This window comes from Elephantulus edwardii, unplaced genomic scaffold (genome assembly GCF_000299155.1).
Source record: "Elephantulus edwardii isolate Elephantulus edwardi_28Jun2011 unplaced genomic scaffold, EleEdw1.0 scaffold00015, whole genome shotgun sequence".
In the NCBI taxonomy this organism is placed as follows: domain Eukaryota; kingdom Metazoa; phylum Chordata; class Mammalia; order Macroscelidea; family Macroscelididae; genus Elephantulus; species Elephantulus edwardii.
Genome location: NW_006399765.1, coordinates 8167256 through 8189849, shown reverse-complemented (window position 1 = coordinate 8189849; position 22594 = coordinate 8167256). Strand labels below are relative to the sequence as shown.

Sequence of the window (22594 nt, the reverse complement as noted above, 5' to 3'; positions counted from 1 at the left end):
TAGCAACAGAAGTATGCTCAAAGTATGTGAAATGAAGTTTTATCATTTTTTTGCCTCCAAGGAGCATGCTGGCTGCACCGTCTCCAAGACACACCTGTTTGTTCATTAGGTATTCCACGTGATATTCAGAACTCGTCTTCAATAGCTCCACTTAAAGGCACCAATTCTTCTGTATTCTTTATTCATTATCTAACTCTCAGGTACATAGACTGAAAAGACCTGAATTATGCACACCTTAGTCCTCAAACTGATATCATTGCGTTTCAGTAATTTGGAGAGGTCCCTAACTGCAGACTTTAAAATGCAATATGTCTCCTGATCTCCTGACTGTTGGAACCAAGTCTGTTGATTTTGTACTGAGCCACTACTACATAAATCAGCTCATTTCTTTTTCACAAGAAACCAGAGAGGGAGGTGATGTAGTTCCTACTTTGTAGATTGAGCTAATGGACTGAGAGAAGTTGATTGTTCAGCTAACCTGTTAAGTGACAGAGTTAAGTGTTCAAGCCCACAGTGGTCAGATTCTTGAGTCCAGTGGCACAATCCAAGTGGGTATGAAGAACTCAGGATGCTGACCCCACTCAGGGAAAAACGACATTTGGCATTGTGTCTGGGAGCCTGGTGCTTTAGACCACTCCCCTGGGGAATTGCAAAGCAGGTCTCAATACTGACGTCATCATCTTTGCAGTAAGAATCTAGCACCTTCTCCAGACACTCAAGGTCTCCTGAGTTTGGTTCCAGAATGCCTTTCTGAAGCACCTTTTCTGGTACCCTGACCCTGCCTTCTTTCCATAGCTCTGGCCTTGTCCTTCCTCCAGCTTGCAGTGACCTGCCTGCCATTCTCATCTCTAGAACTCCTTCCCATCCTTTCTCACCTGCATCTGGGCCTCCTCACACCTCCCCTTGTCTTTCAGCTCCCTTACCCACTCTGCTTTGTGGTCCTCCCTTGAACCCAAGAGAACCAGTTACAGGTGGTATCAGAGCAACTGCCACTGGAGGATGGCAGCCCGGCCTCTGATCCCCAACATGACAGTGACCGACACAGGCGCCACTCAACCTGGGTAAGACAACAGATGCAGCTAAATGGCCTCCAGGTCAGTTAGAGGCAAGTGCCCAACACACCTCCCGGACTGGAAAAATATTTTCCTTCCTCTTAATAACAATCATTAAGGGGCCTGTGCCTGGAAGACTGCAGCCAGGGCCTGAGCTTGGGTCTGTCTGTATGACTTTTGTCACCCGGAGTCACCACCTCAGACCCAACCCTGAGGCTGCCTCCCTCCCTTTACCCTCTGACTCATCTCATTCAATCTAAACTAAAGGCAGGTCAGCCATTTGAGCAGCCCTGGGGAGGTTATTTGATTTGTGTGCTATTATTATAGGATGTTTGGGATCCCTTTTCCCTTCAAGTCAGCCACCTCCACCCTGTCCCTCTCAAGTTGAGTGCTCCACACACACCCAGTAACAAAATGCAAAAAGTTAGGCTCCAGAGCTACTTCACCCCTAGAGACGCATACACAGTACAATGCACAGACATATAGCTAGATGCTTACCTGCTGCCAGGCCCACAGTGAGGACCTGTACTGGCATGCACAGGTACAGTGATGCAAGAATGTCTAGTTGAATCTTATGAAATTGGCAATAGTCAAGAGTTTTTTGTTTTTACTTGCAGAAAACTAGACTAGAATACTAATATGGGCATGGACAGAAATGAGAAAAACCATCAGTGGTCTAGTGGATAAGGAGTTGTACTGCCAACCCAAAGGCACAGTTCAAATCCACCAGCTGCTCCTCAGGAGAAGGATAGGCAATCTCCTTCCATGCAATTTATAGCCTCTGAAAACCCACTGGAAGGTCAGCTGCAAGTCAGTTCCCTCTCAACAGCAATGAACCCTGATGCAGAGAGCCAAAACATGTGTACCATTGGTTGTACAAGTCTTCACCGAGGGACAAACAGGAACTCAACAACGCAGAACTGGGGCGCCTGCCTCCCCCCACCCCCAGAGGCAATCCTGTGATCCTGATAAGGCTCTGATTTCCCCCTTTTAACTCACCTGTAGATAAAGTCCTAATGAAGGCTCTGTCTCCAGGCTGCCCCATTGCTCATTACCCTCCCACGGGCTGCCCTTCTTACTCATCCTCTGCACCTCACATACCCTCCCCAGCCTTAGGGGATTCCCCTACAGAGGGCCTGGTGCACCAGTTATGCCTATGGGGTGGGATGGGATGGGATGGCCCAGTCCCTGACCTTTATGTTGGTCCCTAGTGCTCAGCTCAACCCAGGAATCCTCTAAGCTGAGAGCATCTGTGCCCCCCCACACATGTGCTAGGCTCCCTGCCCCAAACTAGACAAACCAGGCAAAGCCTGGTGCAGTCTGGAAAAGAGGGGGTGTTGAGGCTCTAGGTGATGCTTTAGGTCTCCTGTCTCCCCACCCCATGGCATGGACAATTCATTGGACCTTGTACCTTCATGTAGAGGTGGTGCTTTGCGCTACACTATCATGACCACTTTTTCTGACTGCCTCCCCAACATAGCTGCCCTCGAAGATCCCCTTTTCTAGAGCAAAGCCTCAATCATTCTCTTGAAGACAGGCTGAACGGCTTCTGAGAATTTGGCTCATTTAGGGGCCAGAGATCAGAAACCCACCTGCCCTCTTTGCCTCCTGACCTTGTAGTGGCTCTTCCCACCCTCTGAAACAGCTTTCCTCAACCCATCTCTTCAGATTCAGCCCCTCCTCAGAGGCTGACTACCTCATAACCTTACTAACCAAGAGCACCTCTGGGGTTGGGAGTGTGAAACACAGTCATGGGGAGAAGCCCTTCTCAAGGGGTGGACTTAGCCCATAGCCCCACGTGCACAGGCCACTTGTTTCAAAGGCCGGCAGTTCCTGCTCCAAAGCCCTTCCGCATCAGATTCTCTGGGAGGGTGGAGCCTGGGGGGGTCTACACTTTAACAATTCCTGGGTTACTGTGAGCCACGACTCTGCCTGGGCCTTTGGAGGGTGTGTTTGGAAACAGAGGTGGGGCTGGGTAGGGGGCTGTGAGAGGCAGGCACGGAGGTGGTGAGTGGCAGGGTGTCTTTTTCTGGGCAGTGACATTGCTCAGTGTCCACGCTGAGCCACATGGTATCTACTGTGGTGTGGTGTGTTAAAGCCAGTCCCTGAATTAGTGCTGTCATTTTACTGAAGGAGTTTGATCAAAACACACGGTCTACGCGTGTCTGTGTGCATTCTACCCCGAGTGTCCCCCTTTGCAAGCCTGAGACCCTCTAGAGCCCAATCCCATTTCCACAGGAGCCCTGGAAGGTCAAAATTTGGGAAAACTTGTAAGGAGCCTGGTGGGGATGCCAGGTTGGGCCAAGGGACAGAGGGACAGGAGTGTATGCTGAGGAGGGCCTGGCAGTGCTGCTTCCTTGGGCGGGCGAGTCCCAACAGTGGGCAGAGAGACAGGGCTGACCTGACAGGTTCCAGAGGCCAGGGGCATTGGGGTGGAGCCTGGCTCTGGCTCCGACTTAGGGTGGCAGCAGTTTGGGGATCCTGCCACACAAAGGGCGGGTAGGCAGGAGGTAGTTGTGCTAGAATCTTCTTCCTGTTGCAGCCAGTCTAGGGTGCAGACCATGGAGCCTGCTGGCAGGTGAGCAGCCAGGTGGGCAGGCATGTTTGGAGGCCTGGGGCCTGGGGGCCTTGCAGCCCAGGGCATGGCGGGACCCCTGCGAAGCCGGGTAGAAGAGCTGAAGCGGCCCTGGTGGCGGGAGACCTCGCCGCTGGTGCTGAAGCACAGTGAGGCAGCCCGGCTGGCAGCTGACGCCCTCCTGGAGCTGGGTGAGGCTGCCTACTTGCGGGTTATCTCCGAAGAGCGGGAGCTGCCCTTCCTGAGCGCCCTGGATGTGGACTATATGACTAGCCATGTGCGAGGGGTACCTGAGCTCAACGAGGGCCAGGGACTAGAGACCTCAGGGCCTGACCGCCTCAGCTTGCTCTCAGAAGTCACATCAGGCACGTACTTCCCCATGGTCTCTGACGTGGACCCCCCAGATCTGGACCTGGGCTGGCCAGAGGTTCCACAGGCCACAGGCTTCAGTCCCACTCAGGCTGTGGTCCACTTCCAGCGGGACAAGGCCAAGAACATCAAGGACCTGCTGCGTTTCCTCTTCAGCCAGGCCCGCACGGTAAGCACCTCATCTTTCAGACACTTGTTTCATAGATATGGAAACTGAAGTCCAGAGGTGGGAAAGGGCCCAGCCCAAGGCTACACAGCAATGTAGGTGCAGAATTGGGACTAGAAACTCTGGCCTCTACTAGATCACAAGTACCTAGAGGGCAGGCACATGCCTAATTTAACTTGGTAAACCTTTGACAATCAAGAAAACTATGTATCCCTTGAAGCCATCTTAGTTTAACTTAACTAGTGAAAACAGTCTGTGTCAAACATTGTGCTTTTTGAAAACTGTCAGACCAAATGAACAACAGAGACTGGATAGGAACCTTAAGGAACAGCAGATTTCTGTTAATGAAAGGGGAGCAGTTCAGAAAATGAGGGTGAGAATGACTGAATTCGAAGAACATAAACCATGTCACTGAATCTGACATGTAAAAACTATTGATGTATGCCTTGCTATGTATATTCTCAACAACAAAATAAATCAGATTTATTGGGGAGGTGAAAGAAAGAAAACTATGGGTAATAAAAAGGGAGGGACCCCAGAGACTCCACAGCCCCCTGAAAATGCATGCAGAGCTGTGTATTTTGTAGGAATGATTTGTCTCTGCATCTTTCTTGAGAGCCTGTGACCTTGATCAGATACCCAAAAAGATTTGTGACCCCAAAACTCAGAATTACAACCTTGGAGTGCATCATAGCTATCCCTTTGACTTGGAATGGAGGAAACTGAGGCTAGAGAGGCACTGAGACTTGCTCAGAGGGTGCCAACTTTGGATGAGAGGGGCTCCCTGGGCCCAGCACATCCCCCAGTTGCACCTTAGTCCCTCTTGTACCACATCTGTTGCTGGGGCTTTGACATGACCTTGAGGGCTGAGATTTTAGCTCTGCATTTGCAGAGGCAGGGAAATGGAGGCTGCTGGACTCAGGGCCGGGGAGCATAGAGTTCAGATGGGAACAAGTGGGTCAGAAGGCCAGTGCTGATGTAGGGGTCCAGCCACACGAGCTTCACTGCTGGGCCCTGATGATCAGGAGGCATGGACATGAATAAAATGACCCGTCTGAGGAATCAGTCTGGGCAGCTGAGTAGGCAGGATGCCAGCGCTTCCCGGCAAGCCTGTGCCCCAGGCAGGGGAGGACAGAGCCTGATTGGCATCGGCAATGGGGTTATTAGGGAGGCTGTTGCTATTGGTGCCGTTGCCTCCCCTGTCCCTTTGATCTTCTCTGCCTGCCATTCCCCCAGTACTAACCAGGCCTGTGATGTGATCCAGGAGAAGCCCCCACATACTCTGGCATCTCATCCTAACCAACTTCCCTTAGGACCCTCTGACCTGGGTTAGGAGCCAGGCTACTGCTGTGGGCCCTGTCCCCAGGCTCTGAGTGACCTTGGGAAGTGTTCCCTCTCCCTGTGGTCCAATGATGTCCTTGTTTGATAAGAAGGGAGCAGGAAAGGAACATTTATTGAGCTTCTCTTGTTTGCAGAGCCTTTTCACATTTAACACCTTGTAACTCTGAGACCCTACTATTATTATCTTCATTTAACAGATGAGGAAGTTGAGGCTCCCAGAGGGGAAGGGACTAACACAGATCCATAGCACCAGGAAGAGCAGAGTGCATATTCTAGGCCATCTCTTGGTCTGGCTGTGGGACTGAGCCAGGCCTGTGTGGAAAAGCAGCCCCTAACGCCAGCCCCTAGGCTGAGCAGGGTTTTTACTCAGTGTGGGTAGAAGTGAAGGGAATTCAGAAATGTCTCACTAAACTTCTGCACCTTCTTGGGTGCAGGACTGGAGAAAGGAACTGGAGAGCTCAGAAACGAGGGGCAGGGGTAGATGTGGGCAGCATCTGAGCAAGGCTGAGCATCCTCTTCGTCGTTCTCCAGGTGGTGGCTGTGGTGATGGATGTCTTCACCGACATGGAGCTCCTGTGTGACCTCATGGAAGCTTCCAGCTGGCGTGGTGTCCCTGTCTATCTGCTCCTGGCCCAGGAACACCTGAGGCACTTCCTGGAAATGTGCTACAAGATGGACCTCAATGGGGGACACTTATTGGTCAGTGAGGGGCAGGGTGGCAATGGGAGAGGGGCCAGGGAAGGCAAGGAAAGTCAGTTGGTGGTCAGTGGGTATAGGAGCCAGTGAGAGTGGGGGAGTGGGTTTTCTTAGCTGGTTTGGGTCAAAGACCGCCAAAGGCATACAGGCTGGATGAGCCTCCAGTCTGTCAAGGTCACCTCAACCTCCCATACTCCTCCCTGATTCAGAATATGCGTGTGCGGAGCACGTATGGAGACACATACTGCAGCAAGGCGGGCCGCCGCTTCACAGGGCAGGCCCTGGAGAAGTTCATCATCATCGACTGTGAACAGGTGGTAGCGGGCAGCTACAGGTGAGCACGAGGACTGGTGGGGAGAGGGCCAGGGGCTGGGTCCTTGAGTGCTGAGGGCGTCTGGGATCTGGCAGCTTTGAACTGCTCCTCTTCCATCCACTCTCGTCAAGTGCACACCAAGCATCTGCTGCCTGCCAGGCACTGCGCTGGGCTCAGGCACTAGCATTGGCGGGACGGTAACTTTACTGTCCTCGTCATAAAGAATGACTGGTGAACATCAGAACTGGAGGGGCTTCAGGGATCCCTAGTTCCAGACCATTTTACAGAAGGGGAAACTGAAGGCTTGAGATGGGCAGTCACTTGCCCTTTACCACGCAGCCAAGCTAGAATTAGTGCAGGGCCTGGGGTGAGAGTGTTGTCCCCTCACTGGAGGGGGGTTGGGACTTCTGCCTGACACCACCCCTTTGCCCCAGCTTCACCTGGCTATGCAGCCAGGCCCACACCAGCATGGTGCTACAGCTGAGGGGCCGCATCGTGGAAGACTTCGATCGTGAGTTCCGCTGTCTGTATGCCGAGTCTCGGCCTGTGGAGGGCTTCTGCAGTGGTGAGGAGCCACTGTCACCCAGGGCACCATGCCCTCCCCAGGTGACCCTGACCTTCAGGCCTGGCATCGCCAGCACCACCTCCTCCTCCCCCTCCAGCACCAGCCTCAGCAGTGTCAAGCGCTCTCCTCTCATGGGCCGCTCCTCTTACCTTGCACTACCAGGAGGCTGCAGTGACACGGATATGGGGTCATCATCCCCAGGCCCTGTCCGCCGAGAGGCCAGCAGGCTGTCCTCGTTGCAACGCCAGCTGTCAGACCCTAAGCATGGCTCCCCTCCTGGGTTCTACAGGGCCAACCTGGGCAAGTTAGGAGTGTCCCCTTGGTCTCAGTCCTCTCCTGCCCTCAACCAGCAGAGCACCAGCCCCCTGAACCTCGCAGCAGGCTCACCTCTGCTCTCCCGCCCACGTCCCCTTTTCCCCTTCACCCGTGGTGGCCCAGCCTTGTCCCGGCTCCCAGAGAATGGGCTCCCAGGAAACCAGGAGCCAAGCCCTCCACGAGGTCGCCGAGTCCCTGGCCCAGCCCTGGAGACAGTGGATGAGAAGGCATGTCTGAGTCAGGGCCATGGCCAGCTGGACCTCCTGGTCCCCTTCTCCAAAGGCCCAGAGGCAAGAGGCTCCGACTCAGGGGTTACCCCCAGCTCCGGCTCCCTTCGGCCTGGCAAGCAGGCCTCAGAGGACAGGAGATTTTCCCCAAGCCAGAGCTATAGCCAGTTGGATCTTCTGTCCCAGGCCCAGGGTGCTGGGAGCACCCCTGAGTCAGGCTCCCTCAGAATTGGTGACCGAGTGTCAGAGGACAAAAGGCTGTCCCCAAACCACAGCCAATTGGACCTCCTGGCACAGTTCTCCAAGGCCCGGGGTACCAAAGTGGTCCCCGAGGTCAGCTCCCCAGCTCAACCCAGCAAGCAGGGCTCAGATGAGCGGCGGCAGACTCTGGGCCATAGCCAGCTGGACCTCATCACGAAGTTTGGCCCATTCCGGGGTGAGGGACCTGGGCCCAATGGTCTCCCGAGTCCGAGCCCTGCCCTCAAGACCAGAGTGGGCTCTGGGGAGGAGAAGCGGCTGACACTGGGCCACAGCAAGCTGGACCTCATCACCAAGTATCACAAGCTGCAAGGTGCCAGGCAGAGGCCCCAGCCTGGCCTGCCTGTGAGCTCCACAGGTGGCCATCGTAATGGTGGCAACAATGACCTGTACGGGGAGGAAAAACGCATGACCCTGGGCCACAGCAAACTGGACCTTATCACCAAGTACAACAAGTTCAACTTCAAGTTGCTCCGAAGCCGCTTTGATTCCTAGCCTACTCCTAACAGGGACAGGCCCCTCTTCCACCTGTGGAGACTGGACTCGTTCAAGTTACAGATGGTGATCAGGGGCTGCATGAGGAGGGGAGCATCTAGCAGCTCAGGCCAGATAGACAGACAGTCACACACATACACACACACCCAGAGTCACTGAATACCTACCATGTCAGGCACTGTTACCTCTTCTCACATCACTTACCTCTTCTCATCCCTCATCCTTTTGGCATCTCTGTGATAAGTATTATCAATCCCATTTTATAAATTTGAAAACTGAGGCTCAGAGAGTTTGGAGGACTTGTGTGGACTCAAATAACAACAACAAAACAAAATCCAAATTTGAACCCACTGCCATTGAGTCCATTCTGATCTATACTCATAGGGACACTAGAGAACAGAGTAGAACTGCCCCCACTGGGTCTCCAAGCTGTAAATCTTAACTGTTTATTTACTTGATTCTGACTCCAAAGTAGGGAGTCTCTGTCAGACTGTAAAGATCCTGTTTTTTGCAGACATAACACACTATCAACAACAGCTCATGTGTTCCCTGCATACAAAACATCTCAGAAATGCCCCAAACTCTGGCAAAAGACACACAGGCACACCCACAGATACACAAAACCAGTTAAGTCCTCTAAGATCCACAAGATAAACCAAAACACTTAATATTCTAGTCAGAGGCACTCAATAACTATCACTTGGATAAATGAATAGTTACAGAACACAAGCCATTTTTTTAAATATATAAATCCCCTAAAGATTCAGTCATAAATATGAATATAACCAGCACACACGGGTGCACATGTATGTGCGCACGCACACACACACCCTCCACACACAGTATCTTCTTGAACCTGAGCTGTACTGGGGGATGGACCCAACCCTAAACTGGAGACGCCTTACGGAGGTTGAAAGAATCTGATTAAGTTCCTGGGAGACAAGGATTAAATGCACAGAACATTGAAAAAAGGATAGAGCTGTATTTCAAGGCTTACCAAGGATAGAACATGGTGGAGAAAAATGTAGGTGTTGAGGGTAGGGTGAGTTGGGGTACTCAGAAGTTTTCTTAGAAGGAGCAGCATTTGAACCAGATCTTGAAGGATGGACAAGCATTCTCAGGAGAGGGGACTGGGTGAAGTGAGGTCCAGGGTAGGGTCCTTGGTGAAATAGGAAGGGGCAAGAAGAATGGAAGACACAGCAGACACAGTGTGACACACTATGGGCCTTTTACCTGCCTGAGAACTCAAACTCACTGCCATTGAGTTAGTTACGACTCTGAGCAACCCTCCTTTGGGTTTTTGGGACTATACACTGCAACAGGAGGAGACTGCCCATCTTCTGCCTAAGGAGCTGGTGGTGGGCCTGAACTGCTGGCGGCATGCAGTCATTGGGTTAGTAGATAACTCACTGTGGACTACGGCCGCCAGAGCTGGCCTCCTGATACAAATCAATAAAAGCAGACATGACTATGACCCTGTGGCAGCCTGGTCTATCTGAGGAATGTGGAGTTCTGGAACACTATGTTGGGCATGGCAGAAAGCAGAATTCAGGCCAGTTTTGGAAAGCTCCTTCAGGGAAACTCCTCAGTCCTCATTGTGATGCTCTGAGAGACCCTGAGCTTTTATAGATCCAGGTTCATTCCATTGCTACTGAACGCAAGGTGTTCTTTCCATAGTCAATCGCCAATAAGACAAACGGATTGCAATATCCATAATCATTTTATTACGCAGAGAGTCACCTCCAAGACTGCCTCCCTGGCTGGGAGTGGTCATCAGGTTTTATAGGAGGGTGAGACTCACTTTAACAATGCACTTTTGTTAGTAAAAAAATAATTTCTACATCTGAAAAGAATAGTTCATATTTAAGTACTAATAATTCAGGAAGGGCCCAGTCTCTTTCCTGGCAAACAGTCAGATTAAGATACAATTTACATATGACTGGGAAACAGCCTCAGAAAAATCTAGGAGATGCATTTCCTCTTCTGGTAAACAGACAGATCAAACTACTTTACATGACTTAAGAAAGGAAACAGAGAATTTGGAGGCTAAGTAACTAGTTTTGCAGGTTGAAGAAAACTGATGTTAGTTTTATAATTATATAACGTTAGTTTTATAACTGATAGATATATAGAGAATTCTGAACTTTTTAATACCACCCTATCACCATGAGAGCAGGGGTAAGCTCTTATCTTCCAGGGACCAAAGGTGGGTTGCTGAAAGAATGATCCACTATATATAGGCGAGGCACATGTAAAAGCCAGTCAGCCACCACACTCTGATCCACCTCGGGTTCCCCATCATCTACCCCTGCAACTGCCCCAAAGCTCCAGCTTCATCCACTCCTCTCTCTCCAATACCTGCTTCGGTCTGGTTCCCTATTTCCACTGGCTGCACCTCCTTTTCCAGCCTCTGTCCTGGTCTGCATCTCCCTACAGGGTACCTTTTCCCTGAGTGATCGCATCCATTCCAGGTTTCAATCCTAAATCTCATTTTGCAGTTCTTCACTCTCCCTTCGGTCAAGATAGGGCCATCTTCCTACTTGGGAGTCTGTTTCACGCCTTACGCCTAGAATGGCAGAAACAGACTTCGTCCTTTGTCCCAACAAGCTTTCTTCTTTGGTCTTATTTCAGTAAATTACTCCATTTTCATGGATGCACCTCCGATTCCTCTCTCAATTGCTTCACATCCTACAAGCTGCAGGGACCGTCAATTGCATTTCCGAAAAATCTTCACAGTGAATAGTACAAATCTAATATTGCCATGGGTGGGTGGGGAGGGGCCGCCGCAGCCATAGAGTCCGCCCGGTGGGTGGGGCTACAGTCGGCGCATGCGTAATAGGGCGCATGCGTGCGTCTTCCGGAAGTCTCTAAGGTGGAGGGAGGAAACGGAAGTTTGCTCTGAGAGGGGAAGGGGCTGTTATTGCGTGTGGAGGTTGCTGTTACTTGAACTGTTGTGAAGGGAGACTGGAAGGCTCTACTCTAGGTGACTCTGTCCTGAGAGGTGAGTACCAGAAGATTCCGGATGGGAAAAAGTGGGTCCAGGGGGTGGTACTAGAAGTCCGAGCTGCCGATATTGGGGAGCCTGCGGTCGAAAGGGGCGGGGTGGCAGTCTGAGTGACTGTGGCGTGGGGACCCTTGGTCGCGAGAGATCGGCTGCCCCTGAACTCCCGGCTCCGCAGCTTCCAGGTGTCATGGCGGTCCGAGCGTCATTCGAGAATAACTGTGAGATCGGCTGCTTTGCTAAACTCACCAACACCTACTGCCTGGTGGCCATCGGGGGATCAGAGAACTTCTACAGGTGAGGCGGGAGCCCCAAGGCCCGCGGGTAGTGTTTGGGTGTGTGGCGAGGAGGGGTTGCTGGGAGTCTTCCCGCAGAGGGAGGGCCCCGGTCCCTCAAACGTGACCGCCGAGTCCATGTCCCCACAGTGTGTTCGAGGGTGAGCTCGCCGATACCATCCCCGTGGTACACGCGTCCATCGCCGGCTGCCGGATCATCGGGCGCATGTGTGTGGGTAAGGCAGGTGGCCGAGGCCGAAGGAAGGGAGTAGGGATCCTCGTAGTGCCTTTGATTTTACCCCTGCAGCGGCTCCGCCGGAGAAGGATGGACAGGCAGTCTCCTCCCGTGCGAGTTACCACCTGGGCATCCCTCGGGGCTCAGCTATGTGGCTTCCGACTGCACTGCCATGAGTTCTTTTTTTAAAAAAAAATTATTATTATTTTATTATTTTTTGTGTGTACCGTCAAATCAGAACTGACTGGTACAGGAGGAGATTGCCTCTCCTTTCCCGGCAGAGCATCTGGTGGATTTGAACCTTGCGCCTCTGGGATTGCAGTGCAGCTTCTTGCCACTAGGCCACCAGAGCCCCCCTCCATGAGTTATTTTGAAAGGGAACCGGCCGTGATCCAGGATTTCCAAGCTTCCATTTGTCTCCAGAAATCATAGATTTCTCAGATTTGGCAGAGTCCCAGTCTGAGTATCAACCATTGCAAAGGTTTCTAGATAAAGAGAATATATAATATTCATTTATTTCTACAGTGATAATAAAGATGTATTTTTGATGTAGTACCTGTAAGAACACGGCCTAGCTTGAGCTCCCAGTTTGTTTTGGATTAAAACTGCCCAACAATGTTTGAAGAGTAATAAAAACTATTTTAAGTCCTTTTACCCTTACATTCCTAAACTCTTTTCACCCTTAATTCTTAAACTCGTTCTTCACGTAGACTCTGGGAAGCTGGAGGGAGGAATTACATACCCTGATATGACTAATGAGAAAGCTGGGGTTCCACCTCAGTGACTCACTAAGCCCACATCTGTTTGGAAGAGGATAGAGGATTTAAATTTATGTCTCTTCCATTAACTTAGAGCAACGCCCTTGTTCTTTCTAAGCATCCATTGCTGCATGTAGAATGACAAACTAGGATTTGGGGTCATCCTGCCCAGTTAGTCATTTAAATCTTACATTCTCTTTATGTCTCTGAGTAGTCTCCAACTTTACTCAGCATTGTTGTTTCTCCCTTTACTATTCTTGTTCCTAATTATGCCTGCTGAAGTTACGTAGAATTCTGCTTATTCGTTTTTAAGCCTTAAACCTGGTAAGCCTTGGCCTCTAGGTGGTTTCTGATCTTTAACCAAGTTCTTAATAAGTGTAGATGTAATATGCTGCCAGATGAAGGCTCTTGATAGTTTTTATGATGAGATTGAGTCAGAGTTCAGAGATGTGGCCTTCTAGGGATGGGCAAAGTCTAGTTGTCATAATGTAATTGCAGTTTGTTCATTCTTGTTCTGTGTAAATATACCATAAACCCCAGTTCATTTCCACTGAGCATTTGAATTCTCACTTTTGGCTGTTTTTTTTTTTTTTTTTTAAATTATTAAATTTTATTAGTATTAATGAACATTTACAGGGATTTTGGGTTTTCATTCCTTCATTGCTGTACCATTCTCTCTACCCTCTTCCCCAGTTTGTTCTTCTTCCCCTGCCCTCCGAATGTCTGTTTTAATTGTCCAATTGCCACAGTGCTTGTCAAAGGCAGTTTTGCTTAATCTCCTTTGTCAGTGTGTCCTTTGCCATTCCCTATCACTCCTCCCTGAGAGAGACTTCACCCTGATTCATAAGGAAAAGGGGATGGCGTATTCTCTTAGCTACTTCCTGCTGAAAAGGGACGCTGTGGGTTTCAGGGTGAAGATCTTCTCTCACTACTCTAAAGGGCCCCCTTGGCAGTAGGAAACACATAGACTATTATGGAGATTGATTTTGGAATTTAGATGCACTCTTATTGATTGTGCTTGGCACGTTTGGCTGTTTTAAATAGTGCTGCTATATCTGTGTGTTTTGTTTTTATGCTCCTTCATTTTACTCAGCTAAAAGATACACTTGCTCAAAATCTGTTTCATGCCTTACTACTATGTATAGAAAATAAATCATAAAAGGAAAGTTAATTTTTTCCCCCTAGATGCTATTAATTGAAGATATAAAAGGAGTCTTGTATTTTTAGAGTGAAATCCACATACAGACAGAAGTTGTTCTGTGGTACTTGGTACTTAGTGTACATTTTCCTAAAAAATCTTATGTAGACCTTCTTGAGAGGAGTGCCAGTGATGACTAGGTGATTTAGTCTTTTCTAAGCTTTTCCAACATTTTTACAAGGGAGACCACGTACACTATCTCCAGATTTGTCAGGAATAATTTTCTTTCCACCACTAAAGTACTTTGACTAAACAAGTCCCGGTAGGAACATTATTCTCTGTACAACTTATCTTTCCCAGGGGTCCTGTCACACAGGTGGGAATCTCTTCTATAGAACTCGATAGTTCTTGCTGTGTTTGTGTGTGTGTTATGTTGGCCTTGCTTTGTCCTCAGATCTCTCTGGGGCTCTCAGGAAAGTTATTGACAAACAGAGTGCATGCTGGGTACTCAGGCTGTAGCACCTGAATCTTTGTGGTTTTGTTGAGCAGTCTTTTTGTGATCTGCTGTGAGCTATTGGTTTGGAAGTTTCTGTAAGATTTTTTTTGTGAAGACTTAGGGTGTCTTAGAATGGGTTCTCTAGAGAAGTAAAACCAGTGACGTGTGTATGTATGTCTCTTTCTCTGTCTCATTGCACAACTGCCAAACTTAAGATTCATGGCCCAACCAAGTTGACACACATTCTTTATCATGACAGTGGCTAAGTGACCTTGATGTTAGCAGTTAAGCACTTTGGTCATTATTTTACCAGAGCATGTGATTGTGTCATAAAATTATCTGAAGTGGTTGACTAGTTTATACTTTCATCAGAATGCATGAGAGTTTCAAGGGAGCTCTGGTGGCAAGTTGGGCTGCTAACTCAGAGTGCATGATAGCTTCATTTGTCAATACTTGATAGCAAAATGAGAATTTCTTTAATTTTAGCCATTCTGATAGGTGTGTGTAGTGTTAGCCAACCTTTAAATTAGCAAAATGCACATCGAATCCCAAGGGGCTTTGTTACTGGTCTTAATTTTGAGCAATGATGGTAAACTGAGCAGATAGGCTGGGACAGGCTCTTGGACCATCACTTACCTTCCTGGTGAAGTTACTGGTACCCTGGGTGCTGTCTAGATCAGTGGTTGGAGGATTGAGGTCTGATCTTCAAGTTCTCTTGGAGAAAAGGATTGGGCTCAGCAGGTATCTTCAGTATTCATACCCCCACCCCTTGTCCTCCAGGAAACAGGCATGGTCTCCTAGTGCCCAACAATACCACTGACCAGGAACTGCAACACATTCGCAACAGCCTTCCAGACTCAGTGCAGATCCGGCGGGTGGAGGAGCGACTCTCAGCTCTGGGCAATGTCACTACCTGCAATGACTACGTAGCGTTGGTCCACCCAGACCTGGACAGGGTGAGTCAGCCTAATTTGTCCATAAGTCATAGGACCATTCTGATCAGCGGTTCCTACAGTTCTTGCCTGTCAGGCAGGAATTACGAACATCTCTCATGGTTTCTCCTTATGCTTGGGCTCTTGTTTTAGGCATTAGTTTTAACAGTACAATACAGAGACCCTTCCTGGTGTAATTAGTGTCTGAAAGAAGCAGTAAGGGGATTAATCCTTCAGAATGGAGGACCCAGAAAAATTAACCCACCCCAGGGGGCCAGGATAGAACCACAGCTAACTCTTGGGTATGAGGTAGGAGGGTATTTGCCGAGACCAGGGCGTGCATAGCTAATGGGAACTGCAAGAGCTGGCCTAGATTCTGTTTGAAGATACATCGTCTCCTTTCTCTGAGCAGTGGGTCCATGTGCAGTTTTGTAGCAGAGAAGTGAGGCATTTCAGGGAGACAACCTCTGGGTGGTTCTGGATATCAAAAGCCCCTGGGTTTTTGTTCTGAAAGTGCATAATACCTACTGTCTTCTATAGGAAACAGAAGAAATCCTTGCTGATGTGCTTAAGGTGGAAGTCTTCAGACAGACGGTAGCTGACCAGGTGTTAGTAGGAAGCTATTCTGTCTTTAGCAATCAGGGAGGACTGGTGCATCCCAGGACTTCAATTGAAGACCAGGACGAGCTCTCCTCTCTCCTTCAGGTGCCCCTTGTGGTACGTATTCCACCTCTATGAGTAGGATGGGTCAGTAACCCATCTTCTGCCAAAACATACCCCTTTGTCCTGTGTTTGGGTATCTGGCTATTTATCTGCCAGTTTGGGGTTGAGGCTCCTCGTCAGGGAGGGGATTTTGGTCATATGTCCGTGACCCATGCTGAGCCCCTCTTGGCAGGCGGGCACTGTGAACCGAGGCAGTGATGTGATTGCCGCTGGGATGGTTGTGAATGACTGGTGTGCCTTCTGCGGCCTGGATACAACTAGCACAGAGCTGTCGGTGGTGGAGAGTGTCTTCAAGCTGAATGAAGCCCAGCCTAGCAGCATTGCCACCAAAATGCGGGATGCCCTTATTGACAGGTACCTGGGACCTTTCCTCTCATCTGTGGAGGGTGGGAGTCTCATTTGGTTCATCTTCAAGCCTCAGCTGATTGATTGTCCCCTCTCTAAATAAATGTAAGGATTCCCTACCCTTTGATCTATCTTATCACTGACCACATTGCTTTGTAGTTTGCATATGCCAATGTGTTGATATCCCTAGCACACAGCCCTGGGAATAGACAAAAAAAGGGGTTTGTTGAGTAAAGGTAGTAAGGAACTGAGGAGACCCTAGATGCCTTAGAGCACTTGGACTGACTAGGTGGTGGGTATTTGCATCAAAATCATAATTATCTGCATTTTTGTGAATTTGAAAAAACATCTTCCTCGGTCCCATCCCTGGAGATTCTGGGATGAGTGTTTTTAGAAGTTCTTGGGAAGAGAAGTCACAACTAACTAGACTCCAGGGTCTTTTATAAGAATAGCAGCCCCCAATAGATCCAAGTGCCAAGTAACAAGACTACTTACTCACTATAAGCAGAATTTCTCTTCACTCTTTCTCCTTCCTTCACTTAACTTTTATAACCTGATGTTACTGAGCCCTATGGGCTATCCAGGAAATTTAGCCAAATCCTGCCTCTAAGGGACTCAGATTGTAGCAGAGGTGAACAGACAGTGGCCACATATAACTGCCATTAAGTTGGAACAGACTCCTACCTGACCCTCCACTGGGTTTTCAGAGGCCTTAAATCTCAAGGGAAAAGATTGCCCATCTTTTTCCCATGAACAGGTTTGGATTTGAACTGTGTTCCTTTGGGTTGGCAGCACAACTCTTCAACACTAGGGCACCAGAGCTCCCTTTAAAGTGGGAATTAAAAGTATCTTAAGCATCCTCAGATGACATTAAAAGCTCTGGTGAGAAATTTGTTTGGATCTAGGAAGAGTACATGTAAGACATAATTTTGTCTGGCCTTTAAGGAATAAATAATTACTTGAATCTGCTAGATGAAGGAAGTACCTCAGATAGACTAAGATAGGAATGGGTAGAATGGAAGATCGGTCCTGAGGATGGAGGACTTTGCCTTTTTTCTTTTTTTTAATTAGATTTTATTAATTTTTTTTTTTTAATTATTTGTTTGTGTACTGTCAAATTAGATCTGACCGGTACAGGAGGAGATTGTTCCTCCTTCTCCAGCAGAGCATCTGGTGGGTTCGAACTGTTCTCTGGGATTTCAGTGCAGCTTCTTGCCACTAGGCCACCAGAGCTCCCCTAAATTTTATTAATGAACATTTACAGAGATTTTGGGTTCCCATTCATTCATTGTTGTTGTTGTTGTTGTTGTTGTGTTGTTTTTTTTTTTAAATTTTATTATTTGTGTGTACCGTCAAATCAGATCTGACTGGTCCAGGAGGGAATTGTCCCTCCTTCCCCGGCAGAGCATCTGGTGGATTTGAACCATGCGCCTCTGGGATTGCAGTACAGCTTCTTGCCACTAGGCCACCAGAGCTCCCCTTCCATTCATTCATTGTTGTACTATTTTCTCTACCCTCCTCCCCAGTTCCTTCCTTTTTCCCCCCCTTGAAAGTCTGTTGTTGTTGTTTTTTTTTAAAAAATATTTTCTTTTATTTTATTTTATTATTTTTGTGTGCGTGTACCATCAAATCAGATCTGACTGGTACAGGAGGAGATTGCCCCTCCTGAAAGTCTGTTTTAATTGTCCAGTTGCCACAGAGCTTGTCAAAGCCAGTTCTGATTAATCTCCTTTGTCATTGTGTCCTTTGCCATTCCCTATCACTCCTCCCTGAGAGGACTTTGCCTTTTCAGTGAGTTTGACTGCAGGCCTGTGGTTTTGAGCTTTAGTATAAAGTTAGAATCTCTTGCGGTGCTTGTTAAACTAGATTCCTGACATTACCCCTGAGATTCTGGGTCATTTTGATGGGGCACACTGCTGGGTACCGAACTCAGTTGTCAGCACTGAAGAGCAGGTGAAAAGTTCTAAATAAGAAGGAAGGAGGTACATTTATACACCACCATGTTGAACATCTGCTGACAGTAGTGGTGTGGTGATTATAAATTAGACCTTTCCTTCCTTTCTGGAATGATGACTTTGTGTAAGGAAGATGGTACAAATAGTCATTTAACTAAACACAAAATGAACAAATCTTTTAGCAGCCTGAGGAAGAAATTGATATGATAGTGAGTGGGTTCATACTAGAAAACTAGGGAGCTCTGTGGTGTGACCTCATGAGTGAGGTATTGTGCTCCCAACTCAAAGGCACATAGTTTAAATCCACCAGCTGTTTGGGAGAAAGATGGGCTGGAGGGTCAGCTATGAGTCTGTCCAACTGGAAGGCACATAGCAACAACTAGAAAACGACATCAAGTGTTTCACTTAGATGGTAAAACATTAGAAACTGTTCCATTGAAATGGGACAGAATCCCTATCATCACCATCATGGTGTGCATTGTTCTGGTGATCCTAGCCTGTACAGAGAGGAAAATTCATTGAACTCTTGGTTTTGAACATGCCTTTGAGGTGTCCATGAGATTGTGCAACTGAGATGTCAAGTAGGTGGTTAAAAATAAGTACTTAAAAAAAAACACACCAAAAATAAAAAGTACTTCGTTCTTAAAATTATGTATTTGCTTATTGTCCTGAGTAAGAATGTTTCTACTCGTCCTTACTGAGCTGTTCTCTCCCAGCCTGAGACTTGGGGACTTTGCTGGTCAGATCGCACCAATAAGGGAGAGTCCTGACCTTGGGAAAATCTGGCCTCATGGCCCCTGGAACACTTGTGGTTCAGGCAGGTGTCTCCAGCTTGAAGCTCTTTGTTCCCTATTCTAATGTCTGCTGGACCTGTCCCTTGAAGGTCTGACTTAGGACTAGTAACAGTTTGAATAAACTGATGAGTAAACTGACCCATTTGCACGGAGAGAGTTTATTTCATTCTTGACTATTAAAACTTCAGATTGGAAGAGTGACTCGTGCACATTTCATTGTCTTTTTTCTTTATGCCAAGAAAAAGGATATTTCTCGTGTGCTAGATAAAATTCTGAAGGTAAATTAGCAGTGTGGCTAACGTAGCCATTGCTGTCAGTCACCTTCGGACACGGGCCGGCTGCTTCATCTTAACATTTATAGTGCTTTACGTTATCTTTTGTTTAGTGTATTTAAAAATGGAAAAGATTGACGGATGTCCAGTCTCTTACAGAAAATATATTTTTAAAAAAAAGTGACTCGGGATGCATTCAAATCTGGAACGAGGCTGGGTGGGGATCTGAGTGACTCTTAGGGCTGAGTTGGAACAAAGGGGTGAGGGTGGAGTCAGGCAACCTGGGAAGGGAGATTGGGGTGTGCCCTGTAAAGCAGCTGACAATGTGTTCTCCTTTCCAGCCTCACCTAAGTCACCCTCTGCTGCTCCTGGGCTCCCGACTCTGGACTTTGGCTCCCTCTTCATGCCCCACCCACTCTGTGCCATATGCTGGCAGGGAGGAAGCCCAGAGCTCAGTGGGACTGAGTGACTGGATGTTCAGCTCATTTTCACCTGTACTCATCTTGTGCATAGAATGAAAACCCCAAATCTCTGTAAATGTTCATTAAAACTAATAAAATTTAATAAAAAAAAAAAAAAATCTGTGTCCTGCCAGCTGTCAGGCCCTGTGGCCCCTGACTGCTGTGTGTGTCACCCTATTAAAGGGCTTCTGCTTCATGCCATTCTGAATGTGATGTTTGTCCATGTTGACCTGGGCATCCAGCCCCTGTCCCCACCCCACTGTTCCATGACTTTGGAAAGTTGGGGAAGAATTGAATTCTATGGTGTCACCTCAGTTGGCATTAGACCCACCTAGCTGATCCTCTGATGGTAGACAGCCATGGAAGAAGGCACCCCAGGACAAGAGGAAGAAGCACTCCTCACTGAAGTTTCTACATGTGTCAATCGCAGCAATCTCTGAGGGTCCCTTGGGTGGAAACTTCAGAGAGGTTGGGGGCAACTGGCTACAGGGTAGTTTTGTCCTCTTTGGCCCAAGGTGGATGGAGATGTCATGAACATTGCTGATTAACCTCAACAGGCCCCTTTTCCTCAGAGGTCATGGGGAAGCACTGATCCTGGCCCCAGATTCCCTGAAAAAAACACCTCAAACTTCACTTTCAAAGACTCCGTTTGGGGGGCGGGGAGGGGCTTTAAAGCTGCGGACCTTTTTGGCTGCGGGCGGGGCCTGGCGGGGTCATGCCGTGATTGGCTGGTTGGTGCTGGGCGGGGCCGTGACGATACGACTAGGGTTGGGCAGCGTAGGAGCACGTGAGGGGCGGGGCCTGGGACGCTCTGACTTAACGTAACCACGCGGGCCGTTAAGCTCGCGGCTCATGGGGCAATCGCCTAGCGTGAGGGGCTGCGGGCTGTGGGTTGAAGGGCAGCCTGTCTTCCCGCACACCATGGACGGCCAGCTGAGTGGGGGCCAGGGCACTCCTGAGCCGGCGCAGCCCCAGCCTGCAGCCCCGGAGGACTCCGAGCGGCCCCGGCCAGAGCCAGACCGCCGGGCGCCGCCGGAGGGCCCGTGGGGGCTGCTGGACGACGTGCGCTACCTCATCGCCTGCACACCCTGGTACTGACCAGCTCGCCCACCAGAGGATCGGCCGCCAGCTCGTCGTCGTCTGTCGTTCTCGCCCGTCTCCCCACAGCCCGCCTTTGGGTCCCATTCCCACCCTTCTTTTCGTCTCCGGTATGTTTTGAGAGAGGCACAGAATTAGAAGAGGTCACGGGAAGTACCAGCGAGAGAAGCCCCTTCTGAGCTCGCGCGCGACACCCTCCCCTCTAGCCAGTTCCACTCCCGCTTCCAGCATCTGGATCCTGAGGCTGCCCAAACTGAGGTCACACTCCCTGTGGACGGTGACTGAAGACCCCCACTCGCTTCCAGAACCAGCCGGGACTCCTGGTAAGATTCCAAGGCTGCTGACATCGTCCATCCCTTATTGCTGAGAAACAGGCAGATCCTGCACCATTTGACTTTGCTACAGTGACCCATCCCAGACTCCTGCTGCGGAGCGCCCGCTGGACCTCCGTGAAGCTGTGTTCTTGGGACCCCGTTTATATCGGACCTCTAGGGAGAATGTATCATCACCGGCCTGGTGGTCCAATGTGTTGAGCAGCCCCTGGATGCTTGCCCCCCACACTCCTGGGAAATGGCACATACTGTATTTTTGTTTTATTTTAGAAATGATTTAAAAAACATTATACAAAGGCTGATCAGTTTAAAATGTGACTGACACTGAAATGCTGTGATGTCACCCAGATTGAGGGGAAGCTGGGCTCTGGGGCCCCCAGTGCTTTGCTCCTCTGTCTGCCCTGTACTGGGGTGAGGGACAAACAGATGGTCACAAAGCAGGAGAGCCCAAGATTGGAAGCCAGCCGTCTCTGGGCCTGGTCCCACATCCCTCACATCTGCAGCCTGCGCGGCCTGCCTCCATCTCCTGCTCTTTTTCGGCTGGCCTGGGTAGTTCCAGGAGCCAGCAAGGAGCCTGAGAGCCCTAGAGCTTTCAGTAAGTGAGAGCACCAACCTGAGGGGTGGAGAGGGCCAGTTTGGAGAGAAGGGACCATGAGGAGATGGATAGAGGAGACACTTCTGATCTCATCTTGCCCCGTTTCCTTGCACCTGAGGGGTCCACAAGTGGAGACACAGGCCTGGGCAGCCCACTGGATGGCCTGGCAAGCAACAATCTCTTCATCTAACCAAAAGGCATGATGAGAATCACCTTCGCCTCCTAGGGCCTACATGAGTTTCATGTGAATGGACAGATGTGAGCTAATAAAGTGCTTTGCAAAGTATAAAACACTGTACAAACCTATGAATCACTAATATCTCCACAGTCGTTCCCCCCTGCCCTAGGGAGCCTGCCCTTGGCCAAAATGAGAACAAACAAGGACGATGACAGGGACACAATGGACCCACATTGGCTCCTCTGGGACAGAGAGATTTTGCTTGAGGCAGCTCCTAGGGCAGCAGGAGTCCCTGGCTGTGCTACAAGGTGAGCCAGCCCAGAGGCCAGGGGTGGAGGCAAGGCCCATGCAAGCTCAGAGGGCAGGACAAGATGTGAGGTCCTGCCAGCACCTGAGGGCTGCCTGACTGGCAGAGCCAGCAAATGTCACTGCGTCCCTTGGTCTTGCCATGGGCACTTCAGTGACAAGCGGGGCTGCCTCTGCTGGGTTGGAGCGAGGCAAGCTGAGTCCTGGGATTTCTGCCAGAAACAGTGAAAGTTAGGCCCTAGAAGGGTCAAAAAGTGAGGCCCAAGGCATGGGGCTACTACCATTTGGGTATAACCTTTTCCTAAGCAATGCAGGAAGATGAGTGCAG

At 49.3% G+C, this 22594-nt stretch overlaps 2 protein-coding genes across 2 annotated transcripts; both read left to right on the top strand.

Moving 5' to 3' along the window:
- The first annotated feature begins 3652 nt into the window (after nucleotides 1–3652).
- Nucleotides 3653–8372, top strand: FAM83C (family with sequence similarity 83, member C). Its single transcript, XM_006881475.1, has 4 exons — nucleotides 3653–4165; nucleotides 6035–6202; nucleotides 6409–6533; nucleotides 6947–8372. Exons 1-4 carry the CDS (start codon nucleotides 3653–3655, stop codon nucleotides 8370–8372), a joined length of 2232 nt encoding a protein of 743 aa, XP_006881537.1.
- Nucleotides 8373–11525: 3153 nt separating this feature from the next.
- On the top strand, nucleotides 11526–19647 carry EIF6 (eukaryotic translation initiation factor 6). Its single transcript, XM_006881474.1, has 6 exons — nucleotides 11526–11670; nucleotides 11799–11884; nucleotides 15056–15231; nucleotides 15748–15924; nucleotides 16103–16284; nucleotides 19638–19647. The coding sequence occupies exons 1-6, from the start codon at nucleotides 11564–11566 to the stop codon at nucleotides 19645–19647; spliced, it is 738 nt and encodes a 245-aa protein (XP_006881536.1). The 5' UTR covers nucleotides 11526–11563.
- The last annotated feature ends 2947 nt before the right edge of the window (nucleotides 19648–22594 follow it).

Bases quoted from the DNA above. Each gene is read 5' to 3' on its own strand.
- EIF6 (XM_006881474.1), top strand. From the start codon at position 11,564: ATGGCGGTCCGAGCGTCATTCGAGAATAACTGTGAGATCGGCTGCTTT. The intron at 11,671-11,798 runs GTGAGGCGGGAG...ATGTCCCCACAG, and splicing joins GGATCAGAGAACTTCTACAG to TGTGTTCGAGGGTGAGCTCG. The intron at 15,232-15,747 runs GTGAGTCAGCCT...TGTCTTCTATAG, and splicing joins TCCACCCAGACCTGGACAGG to GAAACAGAAGAAATCCTTGC.
- FAM83C (XM_006881475.1), top strand. From the start codon at position 3,653: ATGTTTGGAGGCCTGGGGCCTGGGGGCCTTGCAGCCCAGGGCATGGCG. The intron at 4,166-6,034 runs GTAAGCACCTCA...GTCGTTCTCCAG, and splicing joins TCTTCAGCCAGGCCCGCACG to GTGGTGGCTGTGGTGATGGA. The intron at 6,203-6,408 runs GTCAGTGAGGGG...TCCCTGATTCAG, and splicing joins TCAATGGGGGACACTTATTG to AATATGCGTGTGCGGAGCAC.